This window comes from Trichoplusia ni, chromosome 2 (genome assembly GCF_003590095.1).
Source record: "Trichoplusia ni isolate ovarian cell line Hi5 chromosome 2, tn1, whole genome shotgun sequence".
Taxonomy (NCBI): domain Eukaryota; kingdom Metazoa; phylum Arthropoda; class Insecta; order Lepidoptera; family Noctuidae; genus Trichoplusia; species Trichoplusia ni.
In genome coordinates this window covers 13,238,088-13,252,249 of record NC_039479.1, presented here as the reverse complement: position 1 = coordinate 13,252,249, position 14,162 = coordinate 13,238,088, and the positions used below count along the sequence as shown (strand labels likewise).

At 42.6% G+C, this 14,162-nt stretch overlaps 1 protein-coding gene across 1 annotated transcript; it reads left to right on the top strand.

The window, feature by feature from the left end:
• Positions 1 to 9,009: 9,009 nt before the first annotated feature.
• LOC113501707 lies at positions 9,010 to 11,238 on the top strand. Its single transcript, XM_026882913.1, has one exon. The coding sequence runs from the start codon at positions 9,010 to 9,012 to the stop codon at positions 11,236 to 11,238; it is 2,229 nt and encodes a 742-aa protein (XP_026738714.1).
• The last annotated feature ends 2,924 nt before the right edge of the window (positions 11,239 to 14,162 follow it).

Genomic DNA, 14,162 nt, shown 5'->3' with positions numbered 1-14,162 from the left:
ATTTTGTGGCATTTTTGTTCTGTGTTCGTCTGGGCCAGGTCTCAATCTAACTTCATTGTTTAGTCTGTGGAGCGTACAATATGCGCTCAATTACATACATAGACACAGTGGCTGCGTTACGTATTCACAAGCGGCTAATAAATCATGTGAATGCGGTTTGCCTACCAGTTTCAATTTAACTTTTGGCCCAACCGTTGTACGGTAACGTGACGTCATAAAATTGGAAGTTTGCTGAATACGTTGTGTCAATGTTGTGGTGTGTGTATACGTTAGTATAAATATGTATATAGATAGATTTTGTACATCGCAATTAGCTTAATGAAAAAAGAGAAAGGTATCCTAAGGTTTTTTTTTCGAGAGTAGTATTGGGTTGAGAAATGTTATTGACCGTTTACCGGTAAAAATGTTTTTCTACTTTCATAGTAGTAAAATAAAGCAAAAAATTTTATATGGTGTGGCTAAAAAGGCGATGTAACCATTTTTTTGGCAAGGTAAAGTAAAAAGCTCCTTTTGAAAACCCCCAGCAGGTTGCCATCTTTGTTTATTTTTATTCGGTGTCTGAAAATCGAACTATGGACAAAAAAACTACAGCTATCGGCGTGCGTACAGTCGTCCATAAAATGGATAGGTTTATTTGAGTATTCATATGTCCCGGACTAATTGGAAGTTATGTGTTTTGTGAATTTAGTTGGAATAACAACTTTGGCGTCGATTGGACATTGACTTGCAAGGACATTCCACTCAACACATTTTTTGGATCTATTCATCATTGGCCTAGCCTTTTCCCAACTATGTTGGGGTCGGCTACCAGTCCAACCGGTTTCAGCTAAGTACCAGTGTTTTACAAGGAGCGACTGCCTATCTGACCTCCTCAACCCAGTTACCTGGGCAACACGATACCCCTTGGTTAGACTGGCTGTCAGACTTTTTCAAGCTTCTGACTACCTGTAACGACTGTCAAAGATGTAGGAATAACAGCCATGACCCACAATTTAACGTGCCTTCCGAAACACGGAGGAACTCGTTATGACAAAGATGGTCACCCATCTACGGACCAACCGCGTCTAGCATAGCTTAACCTGTGATCGAATCACTTACGCGGTTATAGCTTAGCCACGAGCTCCTCCATTTTTTGGATCTATTATTAATAAATATATTAGATATTAGATATCATTATTAGTGAGGAGCTCGTGGCTAAGCTATAACCGCATAAGTGATTCGATCACAGGTTAAGCTATGCTTGACGCGGTTGGTCCGTAGATGGGTGACCATCTTTGTCATAACGAGTTCCTCCGTGTTTCGGAAGGCACGTTAAATTGTGGGTCCTGGCTGTTATTCCTACATCTTTGACAGTCGTTACAGGTAGTCAGAAGCTGAAAAAAGTCTGACAGCCAGTCTAACCAAGGGGTATCGTGTTGCCCAGGTAACTGGGTTGAGGAGGTCAGATAGGCAGTCGCTCCTTGTAAAACACTGGTACTTAGCTGAAACCGGTTGGACTGGTAGCCGACCCCAACATAGTTGGGAAAAGGCTAGGCCAATGATATTAGATATTAGATATATTATATATTAGATATAAAATTCCCGTGTCACGATGTTAGTTACCGTACTCCGCCGAAACGGTTCGACCGATTTTTATGAAATTTTGTATACGTATTGGGTAGGTCTGAGAATAGAACAACATATATTTTTCATAACCCTAAGTGATAAGGGTTGCTCACACTAAAAAACACTATTTTATTTTTGGGACGAAATTGGTTGTTTTTATTTTTTTTTATAATGTGGCAATTAAAATACATACAACTAGAAAAAAAAATTGGCAAAACAACGTTTGCTGGGTCAGCTAGTATTATAATAAACAATGTAAGTCCAATACTTAGTGATTTCAAACATGAGATTTAAACAATATTAGGCTAATTATAATAATTGTGTAACTGTTTTTCAACAAAATAACAAAACGTTTAAACCAATGTATACGTTGTTGCAATGTAATTACGCACAGATTAACCTAAAACGCACTTACACTAATTATGCATGTAAGTCTGTGACACCACGAAACCACTACTCAGTCTGTTACAACACAACTATAGTCGCGTTAATGACGTCCAAAATCACCAATCACTTATTTTTCAACAAACCGCACGACCGAACAACACCCCGCACGTACAGTCGCGCACAAAAACCTTTGCTATACAAATGTAGATTTATGTTTGCGCCGGTGTATCGTGCGCAGGTAAACAATGGCTAAAAGCCGAAAGCCGCATCAGAATTAAGCCCATTACGGCGGGACCGCAACAATCGGACAGTGTTTCTGGTGTAATGCACCGGCCGACCGCGCTGGTGCCGCCGCGTCCGAGCCGTGCCGCGCCGGCCCGCACCGCAGCCGCCGAACCGTTCCGCTGCTACGATTCGATTTGGCGACTTTTGACCGATTTTGGAATTAGATTGGAGAAATGCTTAGTGGTATTGTTCGATTGAATTAAGTGATGGCAGTGGTTTTTCATTTGTAAAATATATTTTTATACGGTTTTTGCAAGCATCTGAGCTTTGTGTTGGCAATTTCATTTATAAAATAGTATTTATTTCATACTTAAATTAATTTTGGTGTCGTAAACGGTACACCGGTCATAAAGTAAATTTATATTTTATCATATTTAAAAAACCTATTAATAAGTATTTGAAATCTATAGGATTATAAATTAAAATGTATCTAAATGAATAAAAAAACTAAAATTCTAAAACTGTAAATAAAATAACATTTCTTTCAACAAAACAAACCAAAAAACCTTTTAATAACTAAACCTCGTCAACCCGTACAAGAGTAGCGCTACGGCGTAGCCGAGCTACGACACCGCTACGCCCCGGCTGGCCATGACAAATTGGGCGCGTCTCTTGTGTGTCGCCTCGTTAATTACATGCTGTAAATAGCCAACTGCAATTATTGTTAAGCTGTACCCAAGCGTGCGCTTTACAAGGTTATTTTGATTGGCTGTGTGAGCAATGTATGCGAAGAAAGCCCTTGAGAACGTACTTTCTAACTTTAGTAGAATTTAAGTCGAAAAATGATGGCTCGTGTATTTTTCGTTATAGACCAATGTTAAAGAATTCTAGCATTATACTATACTTGTAAAACAAAACATTAAAGAGTTATGACCAATTTACTGAAACACAGTTAGCACGTTACGTTAAAAAGGGCATTGAGAAACTTTCACTTCGAGCGATCTGGAACACAGTACACAATTCTACACAACAACAGACAACAGATGCGATTCCCAAAAAATCCTAACAAAGACAATACACCAATATACATTGATGCAACGACGTTAACTTCCATCGTTTATTGATCCGCCGGGTGTGGACTAAATATAAAGTTCAATAAAAGTCCCCCATGCGATACCAAGTCCGGGATTTATCGGGCTAACCCCATGTAAATAAATAAAGTGGGAGCATGCATTTCTTATGAGCGGCGAGCGGGTTAGAAAAACTATCGATTCATTGTTAAAACTTCTTTGTTATGATTGACAGTGGGTCTTACAGTGACAGTTGTGAGGTGACTCCTTTTTCTTTTTTTTATTTGAGGTTCCATTAGTGTTTGGCTAGCTAATCTGAGTTTTGAGATTGATTTTAGATATATTCTCGAATTTCTAAGGTGTTATTTATCTCTGCTTAAATGTAATTTTTGATACTCGTAGCTTACTCGTATAATGTTGCTACCATATTGAAGTACACATTTATAACAAACTGTGAATACGGCAACCTGAAGTGCCATTACAGCATACAGCCTCCCCAAAAGGATTTTTTTATGCAAACACCAATGCCCAATATATCACGGCACAATACCTGCTTTTAAAGGTTCCAGACATTTTAAAACCGATGTCATTTAGTTCAGCGATTTATCTAAGTCGAAAGTTCAATCAGATTAAAGTACATTTAACTGTAAGTAAAAGTTCAATTTGGGGAAACCGGAAAAAGAAATATGGCGCTGGCATAGGGGATTCAATTCAATCAGTTCCCTTGGTGCCTTAGCCTTGATTTGATGGGATTGTTGAAAAAAGAAACACCGGTGAGTACACACGTTGACTCAAATGTGGGGTAGATGGGTAAAGTGCAGAACAGGTATGCTAGATGGAACCGCATTTGCTAATCAAATGTGATGTCTGTTTGTTTGAATTTTAGAGCAAGTGACAGTAGGTGTTGATTTTTCGAGATAGCTTCCTTGTTTTAAAGTTTCATGGTTTTCTCTACACCCAATGTTTTGTTTTTTTGACCAAAAAAATATTAAAGAACGCTACAGAAAAATGTTAAATATCCATTATGTAAAAATAACATGACGTAGTTTTGGTTATTCGTTTACTAAATTTTACATAGGTAATATTATCTGCTTAAAAATTATCGACACAGTATTATATTTCAAGTATTTAAAACAACTTCAATTTAATGTAATCTTGTATGACGCTGCAAATAAGGATCGTGCAGTTAACGGAAACTTAAGTTACCATGGCTAATGGAAAGTCTGTGTTGGAGACTGGGACCAAGCACGCTCATGACGTAGTTAAGAAGTGCACTCTTTATAACCAAAGACATTAACTAAGTATTATTCGGGAAAAGCCAAGCAATAAAAAGTTCAATATTCGGAAATAATAATTTTGTTACCCTCGAAGACTAAATCTTAACATAAGTTGAAAAGTAATCTGAAATGTCCATGTGATTCAATAAATTTGGCAATTAGTTGAATAAATGACTAACATAACCGAACCCAGAGGTAAACCAGAATACTAAAAATCCCATTTAGTCCTATACCAAAACAAACGAGCGTCGAGAAAATAGTTTGTATCGATAAGAGATTTTATGGGATCTATCGAAACATTCGAGTTTATCGGGAACTCGAATCGAGTGATGATAGCGAGCAAAAGATCGAACATCAAAAAGGCGGTGCTCAGCCGCTGGTCGATTTGTCAACATCATTGTGGTTATCCCAATGTCGTCCAAATAAATTGGATGGGGTTTAAAGGTGACTAGATGTACTGTATAATAAATTAGTTCAGCTTTATATTGTGATTTAACAGATTGGTGATTTGTCTTTTTAAATAAACATTACAGATGCTAACAGTTTTATTTTAATTCGATTGGATTATTGGAAATAGGAAATAGGTGTGTTTTCAATGATACAATTTGTGATACTTTTCGACCACTATAAATTATGAATCCTATAATTATGTAAGTTATTTCAGTAGATGAGAAGAATGGAGCCGTAAGTTGAAAATTTATATTAAGATTGTAAAATTTTCAATGATGCTATCACACACGATAACTTTATGATACACAAGTTTGTATTAAGTGTTTGTTTAGTGTTAATAATTTCAATTGTTACGCATTCAACATCACACTTTTTTGGCATCGACCTTACTCAGAAAAACCGTCTTAAAGAAACCATAACATAAATCAACAAAAAACAAGTCAGAAACAAACCGGTATCGCATTCCAGACGCATCGCGACCAAAGGGTTCCGCAGCTGAGGGTTGCTACGTGGTCTAAATGTTTCAAGGCATGTACTATGATATCTACAACCAGCCATCTAGCTGATGTGAAAGCGAGATGGTGCTATACACTAATTATAGCGCTATCTCGCTCGCTCCATGAGAACGGTTCCGTTTTATGAGCTTGTGGTACCTGCGCAGGCCTGAATTTACATGGGCACATAACATGATACCAGCAACATGCTGAATATTTATTCGTCTGGCCGGTTTAGGGTACTAGACAAATACTTTTAAGTCAACACAAGTGTGTTTTAGAAGTAGCCGAGACAAATTATGTGCGATACGGATTAGGAAATAAAACGAATGTATATTTAAAGGTAGATACAGATAGCAATAGTGATTTTAAGTTTAACGTGAATGTTGTTTTACTTTATTTTGTAGTCTATTTTAAAAGATTCTGTGTTACCATTCTGTTTCTATGAGTTTAGCTATTAGAAAATAAATAGTATTTAAGTATAGTGTTCACGATCCTCAGATATGAGGGACCGATTAAGAGAGAGAGATAGTGTTCACAGAATTATTATATAATTTATTTTCTTAGAATCCGTAACGTATTTTGCACTTGAAATAAAGTAAAATAAATATGAAGAGAATATTTTAAGTTACGGCATTAACCCAAAACATAACAATAAAGCGATTACATGCACCAACATTTTTCGTAAATCCATTCTATTTTTTCCCATTCAATGTCACAGGTGTTGACTTCCAACGAACCGTTTTCAGTGTATTATAGCAGTTATATTTGCCGGCGCATGTAATGTAGCAAAACGGAAAGCCTTTCAGATTGAAGTGAGGTTCCTTTGGCGTGGTCCCTAGGGGGGATGCACTCGATGGCATCAGGTGTCAGTTCCATGGCGATCCGATTCAAATTACTTTGCTAGTGTTTGGATAGTTTTACCGTCTGTCGATAAAATGCGTATAAATTGGAGTATTTTGCAAAATAATGGGTAGACCTTTTGAACTTGATAACTCAAAACAAGACCTTGACGTTATAGTAAATAAGTATTATAAACCAACTGAAATGTTGTTATAACAAAAAAATAATGTTTTTTATTATACTCTTATAATTTCTAACAAAATAAATACACTTAAAAGTTTGTTCACACAAATTGTAAGATTGGTTAAACGCAGACAGAAATATAACTTATTATTAGGTACGTGGTGTAATGTTCAATTTGACACAAAGTCTAACAAAACTATTTAGACATAGTTGTCTTACGATGACTGCTAGAGATCTAAGGGGTGGCAAAGACGTGAAAAGAGCTCTACCCTCTGGGCCCAGGGTTGAAAAGTCAATGAGCGGAAAACATTTGTATTAAAAATAAAACAAATTACTTTTTTATCAAACGCAATAAATTACATTAACTGTTAGCGACGATGACAACTACGTACACCTAAATTAAGTATGTTATAGTTTTTGTTTGATTAACGTTTCAAGTTTCTTAAAGTTAATGAGTTTGTTTACGTTTGCAATCAGTTATAGGTGTACGTAGGTATATATTGAAACATTGTTTATGTTATGTTAAGGTTTGTTCGCAAATGTTTAAGACTATATGATGTGTGCTAGGGACTTAGACTATGGTTAAGAACTAAGATTTAGTTACCTAAGTGTTGTCCATATACTATTTAACCCTGAAAAACCTAGAAATAGGTTTTATTTAGAAACAATTATTGATAGGAGTTGTTTCATAAGTACCCGCAATTATTTAGAATTTGTTGTAACTAACTCTCGGTAGGTGGCGACGCACGTAGATTAGTTTTAAAAGTACCTACATAAAATTCACTTTTTAGTTACCGATTCTGTCACAGGGGGCAGCACCATGTTGTTGTCATGATTAAGGTGCGGGTTTTTGCAATTATCTTTATTTTAAGACGTATTTTTATGTAAATAAAGGTGTAGGGATAGGGTTAAATAGGGTAAAAAGGTCTAGAACATTTGTAAGGGACGCCTAACTGCCGGGATAAGCCTCTGGAAGGGTTTCTTGCCGGCCAGCGCGGGAACGCGGCACGCCATGATTGGCTGGCGCCAAATACGCGCCCCCGTGATTGGTCGGCAGTCACTATAAATAGAGGGCCCTCCCGGCGGTTAGGCATTCCACATCCAGTGAGCATCCGGAAAGGAACCTTGGAAGACTAGGAAGACTAGGAAGCCTAGAAATACTGGGGAGAATAAAGAACTATGTAAGTACTGCACAATTTCTTTTACTGCGTTGAACCCCTGCTTCTTTGTATCCCGCCAGTGCCCGGTCCGAACCCATTGGACCAACGGACCAACCCACAAATACAGTCCACTCGCTGTAACATTTTTGGTCCTTTGTCGAGCCGGATTGGGTTATAATACGAAGATGCCAACTACAAGATCGGGTTCGACGCAGTCTAAGACTGCAGGAAATAGTTCGTCGTCGGACTGGAGTATGCACACTCCGAGCGATACTGCAAGCTCCGCCGCTACGAGTATCGCAAGTATGTCGACGCTCGCGAAGAGAACGCCGACAACAAGTCCGAAAGGAAGCCGGGCCCCCGTACCCCAGTCCAAGGACGCCACCAGGAGGGAATCAACGTCAGCAGAGGCGGTGCGCCCCGCCCCCCTGACACACGCCGCCGCGAAAGAGGTTGAAGATTCAAACCCCGCACGTCAAGAAGGCAGTCATACCACGGTGCAGAATCCAAATCGAAGCGTTGGAATCAGGACGTCGTCGAGAGAAGGGACTCTGCAGCAGCCTGATCCTGGGAACCCGGCCCGGGACAGGGACACAATGTCTGCTCGCTCTTCGCATAGGAAGAGAGCAGAAGCGCAAGCAAGATTGACTGTGGCGTTACGGGAGCAAGAAATGGCGGAAGCACGACTAAGGGTGGCGCAAGCACAACTAGAGCTTGTCGCCGCTGAGTCGGAAGATGAAGATGGAGCTGGTGAAGAAATATACGAGCGAACTCATGAAGTGGAACAGTGGTTCATCCAAACCAGCGCCGGGTCAAGCAAGGAACAGAGGCCGGTCGAGTCACAAGATAAGAAGAGCGACATTCAGAAGCTGGCAGAAGCAATAGGCAAGCTGTCCGGGAATTCGCGTGACGTCATCGCGCCGAAGTACATCGAACTTCCTTACTTCAATGGAGCCTGTGAAGAATGGTTGGCGTTCAGAAGGACGTATGAAGATACGGCTGCCTCCTTCAGCGCCGCACAGAACCTGGCTCGCCTCAGAAGAGCCATACAGGGGAAAGCGAAAGAAGCAGTTCAGAGTTTACTGTTTACCGCTGAGAAGCCACATGAAGTAATCAAGGGTTTGGAATCAAGATTTGGAAGACCTGGTGCACTGGCTTTAGCTGAGTTGGAAAAACTGAAGAACTTGTCGAAAGTGAGCGAAAGTCCTGGCGAGATCTGCGTGTTTGCAAGTCGAGTCAAGAACGCTATCGAGACAATCAAGGCATTGAAGAAACCTCAGTACCTCAGCTCGCCTGAAACAAGATGCCACCTACCATGAAGTTTCGTTGGTTCGCATATCATAGGGGTCGGAGAGATGAAGACATTCAGGAACTTTTACTCATTGAAGAATTCCTGGATATTGAAGCCGACATGTGTGGGGACTTTGCCCCACCTGAAGTTCCATCTGATAAGAAGAGTTCAAGAAGACCTGTACACACTGTACAAGAAGAGTCTCAAGATAAGAAGTTTAAGAAGTCGTGCCCCGTTTGTGAAGAGGAACATTTTGCAACAGAGTGCAAGAAGTTCAAAGAAGCGTCGATTGATAAGAAATGGGACATCATCAAGAAAGCGAAGATTTGTTTCAAGTGTCTTCGCTTCAAGCACTTAAGAAGCAACTGTAAAGCGCCTGTCTGCAGGAAGTGTCGAAGATGGCATCACACTATCTTACACTCGGACAAGCCAGAAGTACAAAAGTCAAGCAATAAGGAAGGCGCATCAGAAGAGAAAGTCGCCTCAGTCCACAACAACAAGGATGAAAACAGAGCATATTTGAAGATTGTTCCGGTGCAACTCTACGGGCCCAAGGGACAAGTTCGTGTGCTCGCCTTGTTGGACGAAGGGTCGACCGTCACACTCTTAGACGCGTCGGTAGCCGAGAAGATTGGAGCTGTAGGAAGTCGCGATGCACTCACAATCGAAACCGTCGGCGGGAAGGTCATTAGGAAAGATAGCACACAGAAGATCAACTTGAAGATTAAGGGGGTTCACAGAAGGGATAAGAAGACTATCACTGTTAGAACCATCGACGATCTGAAGCTATCTGAACAAAGGGTCAACAGGAGCACTGTAAAGAATTGCCTACATTTGAAGGCAATTGAAAGGCAGTTGCTCTACGACGCAGAGCGACCGAAGTTACTGATTGGGCAAGACAATTGGGGACTCATAGTCACAAGAAGACTGAAGAAGGGCAAGCCAACTGAACCCGTAGCCTCACTCACACACTTAGGGTGGGTGCTACATGGGTGTGAAACCGGATCGAACGCCGAAGTCAACTTCACGCACTACGGCAGGGCAACGTCAGAATGCGAAGACATTGAAGAAGTCGTCCGGGAACATTTTCAGTTAGAGTCTCTGGGGATTCAAAATCGACTGCCATCAAACGACAGCGATAGAAGAGCATTGGAAACCTTAGAGAAAACAACGAAGCGACTACCAAGCGGTCAATTCGAAGCAGGCCTCTTGTGGAAGAAGGAAGGCGAGACCCTACCCAATAACTACAATCAAGCGTTTCGTCGCCTGGTCAACATAGAGAAGAAGCTGGATCGTGAAGAAGATGTCAAGGAATATTATGAGAAGCAGATCCAGACTTTAATAGAAAATGGTTACGCAGAGAAGGCCCCCGTAACCACCACTAAGGGGAAAACATTCTACTTACCTCACTTCGCCGTCATACACCCGGTCAAGAGGAAGCCAAGAATTGTTTTCGACGCAGCAGCCAAGTATGAAGGAAGAAGCCTCAACGACGCATTGCTAGCAGGACCTGACTTGCTGCAGTCGCTATTTGGGGTGCTACTGCGCTTTAGAGAAGGCCCAGTGGCAGTCATGGCTGACATACAAGACATGTTTCTTCGTGTCAAAGTTAAGGAAGAAGACCGGGATTGTTTAAGGTTCCTCTGGAGGGGAAGCAGAAGAACAGGCAAACCGGAAGAGTACAGGATGTCGTCGATAATATTTGGAGCAGCGTCATCACCTGCGACAGCTATATACGTGATGAATAAGAACGCAGAAGACTTCAAGATCACGCACCCTGAAGCTGTGAAGGCAATAAGAAGAAATCATTACATGGATGATTATCTTCAAAGTTTCTCGTCAACCGCCGAAGCAAAGAAAATTTCAAGAGAAGTTAAAGAAATTCATTCAAAGGCAAGCTTTCACCTGAAGGGATGGGCCAGTAACGACTCAAGAGTGCTGTCAGAAGTTGAAGATACTACAAAGGAAGACTCTCTGCAGCTTACGAAGGAGGAGAAAACTCTGGGTCTAAGATGGCTCGTCAAAGAAGATAGCCTAGCATTTAACATCGGTCTTCGCAATACACCAAAGGAGTTATTGGAAGACAGAAGAGCGCCAACTAAGCGTGAAGTGACAAGCGCCGTGATGTCAACATTCGACCCAATGGGCTTTGCGGCGCCAGTCTTGATACAAGGGAAGAAACTTATTCAAGTCATTTGGCGAACTAAAATAGGCTGGGATGAGGCAATCAACGATGAACAAAGGGAAGCTTGAATGAAGTATCTAAGGGAGACATCGGCGCTGACGAAACTTAGGATTCCTCGATGTTTTTCACCTCGTAATAGGAGAGGGGAATTACACACGTTCACCGATGCAAGTGAAGAGGCTTACGCCGCAGTCGTCTACTGGAGGACAATCGAGCCAGGGGGAAACGTTCACATCTCTATGATCGCCGGTAAAGCAAGAGTGACGCCGACGAAACCAGTCTCTATCCCACGACTGGAGCTGCAAGCTGCGCTACTTGGCAGCAGGCTGACGAACACGATTGAAGAAGAGATGGAACTCGAAGTATCAAAGAAAACATACTGGACCGACTCTAGTACAGTACTGCAGTGGATCAAGGCGGAGCCAAGAAAGTTCAAGACGTTCGTAGCCAACCGACTTGCTGAAATCGAAGACACGACAAAGCCAAGGGACTGGAGATGGGTACCGACCAAAGAAAACCCAGCAGACGACGCCACAAGAGGGACGCCGGTTGAATTCAGTCACCACTCAAGATGGTTTCAAGGTCCGTCGTTTCTTCGTCAACCAGAAGAAGAATGGCCTGTACAAGAATTCAGAATAATGGGTAGCTTACCAGAAGAAAAGGGCGGGCAGCAGGTGATGGCAGCAAAGGGTGAAGACGAGTCATTCATCGATGTTAAGAGGTTCTCAAGCTGGGAGCGACTACTCCGCGTTACGGCCAGGGTGGTTGCTTTTGCATGCCTCTTATTGAAGAGGACCCGCAAGGCAGCCGCTACCGCCGTGCGCCGAGACGACGAGCCTTGGCGACCTCAAAGAAGAGCCCGGAAGAAGACTCAAGCCGCCGGTCCACCGCCTAGCAAGGAGGCACGGAGATTGTACATACCCATACAAGATGACCATCTGAAGAGGGCCGAAGCATTACTTATAAAAATAAGTCAAAGTGAAAGCTTCGCGCCTGAAATAAAAAGGCTAAAGGCAAGAACTCCTCTTGAAAATGCAAGTAAATTGAAGAAAATAGACGTGTACATCGATGACGAAGGAATCATAAAGCTACGAAGTAGAACTATGAAGTTTCGCGATGGAGGAGTAAGAAAAATGAACCCTGTCATCTTGGACGGAAGGCAGAGAATCGCGCAACTTATCATAAGAAGCTATCATGAGAAGTTTCTACACGGTAACACAGCGACCGTGATGAACGAGGTCCGACAGAAGTATTGGATTCTCGGTTTAAGGGCAACATTGAAGGCAGTAGCACACGGCTGCCAATGGTGCAAACTAAGGAAGAGTACACCCGCCATACCGCCGGCGGGCGACCTGCCGCGCGAGCGGCTGCAACATCATCAGTTCCCGTTCGCTTGTACGGCAGTCGACTATTTCGGGCCGATGCAAGTAACGATCGGCAGGAGAGTCGAGAAGCGGTGGGTGGCATTGTTCACCTGCCTCACCACCAGGGCTGTTCACCTGGAGTTAGCGCCATCTCTCAGTGCCAGCTCCATGATTATGGCCCTGCGACGGATGGCGGCAAGAAGAGGGACCCCAAGAACGTTGTTCAGCGACAACGGTACGAACTTTGTCGGGGCTAACAAAGAATTGGAGGCGGCCGCACTTGAAAAGGGAATCAAGTGGAAGTTTATTCCCCCGGGCAGCCCAAACATGGGAGGCGCCTGGGAGAGGCTCGTGCGCACCGTGAAGACGGCGTTGGCGGTGGTGCTCAACGAAAGGAGCCCACCAGAAGAGGTGCTCCACACGCTGATGACTGAGGTCGAACACATCGTGAACTCTAGACCTCTCACCCCAGTCAGCATGGACCCCAACGATGCAGAAAGTTTGACCCCAAATCACTTCCTGCTGGGGAGATCGTGCGGAGCAATGGCGCCGGGAGAGTTCGAGGACACTGAGCTGGTCGGCAAAGCAACCTGGAGAACAGCGCAAAGGCTCGCCGACCACTTTTGGAGACGGTGGGTTGAAAGAGTACCTGCCGCTCCTCATGCCGCGGAAAATCGACGGGCGAACAACCGTCGACCCCAGAGAAGGCGACGTCGTATTGATAGTCGACGCCGCCGCTACCCCGCAACTCGTGGCCTCGAGGTGAAGTTATCAAAGTCTACCCGGGCCAGATGGAAGAACGAGAGTACTGGACGTGCGGACATCAGGAGGAGTGCTGCGCCGGCCAACCAGAAGGGTCGTCGTGCTCGTGCCTGCAGCAGCATCGTCGCATCCAGAGGACGGCGTGCTACGCACCGCGGGGGAGAATGTTAGCGACGATGACAACTACGTACACCTAAATTAAGTATGTTATAGTTTTTGTTTGATTAACGTTTCAAGTTTCTTAAAGTTAATGAGTTTGTTTACGTTTGCAATCAGTTATAGGTGTACGTAGGTATATATTGAAACATTGTTTATGTTATGTTAAGGTTTGTTTGCAAATGTTTAGGACTATATGATGTGTGCTAGGGACTTAGACTATGGTTAAGAACTAAGATTTAGTTACCTAAGTGTTGTCCATATACTATTTAACCCTGAAAAACCTAGAAAAGGTTTAATGTAGAAACAATTATTGATAGGAATTGTTTCATAAGTACCCGCAATTATTTAGAATTTGTTGTAACTAACTCTCGGTAGGTGGCGACGCACGTAGATTAGTTTTAAAAGTACCTACATAAAATTCACTTTTTAGTTACCGATTCTGTCACAGGGGGCAGCACAATGTTGTTGTCATGATTAAGGTGGCGGGTTTTCGCAATTATCTTTATTTTAAGACATTATTTTATGTAAATAAAGGTATAAGGATAGGGTTAAATAGGGTAAAAAGGTCTAGAACATTTGTAAGGGACGCCTAACTGCCGGGATAAGCCTCTGGAAGGGTTTCTTGCCGGCCAGCGCGGGAACGCGGCACGCCATGATTGGCTGGCGCCAAATACGCGCCCCCGTGATTGGTCGGCCAGTCACTATAA

What these genes read in the sequence shown, in the direction of transcription:
- LOC113501707 (XM_026882913.1), top strand. Translation starts at nt 9,010, where the DNA reads ATGAAGTTTCGTTGGTTCGCATATCATAGGGGTCGGAGAGATGAAGAC.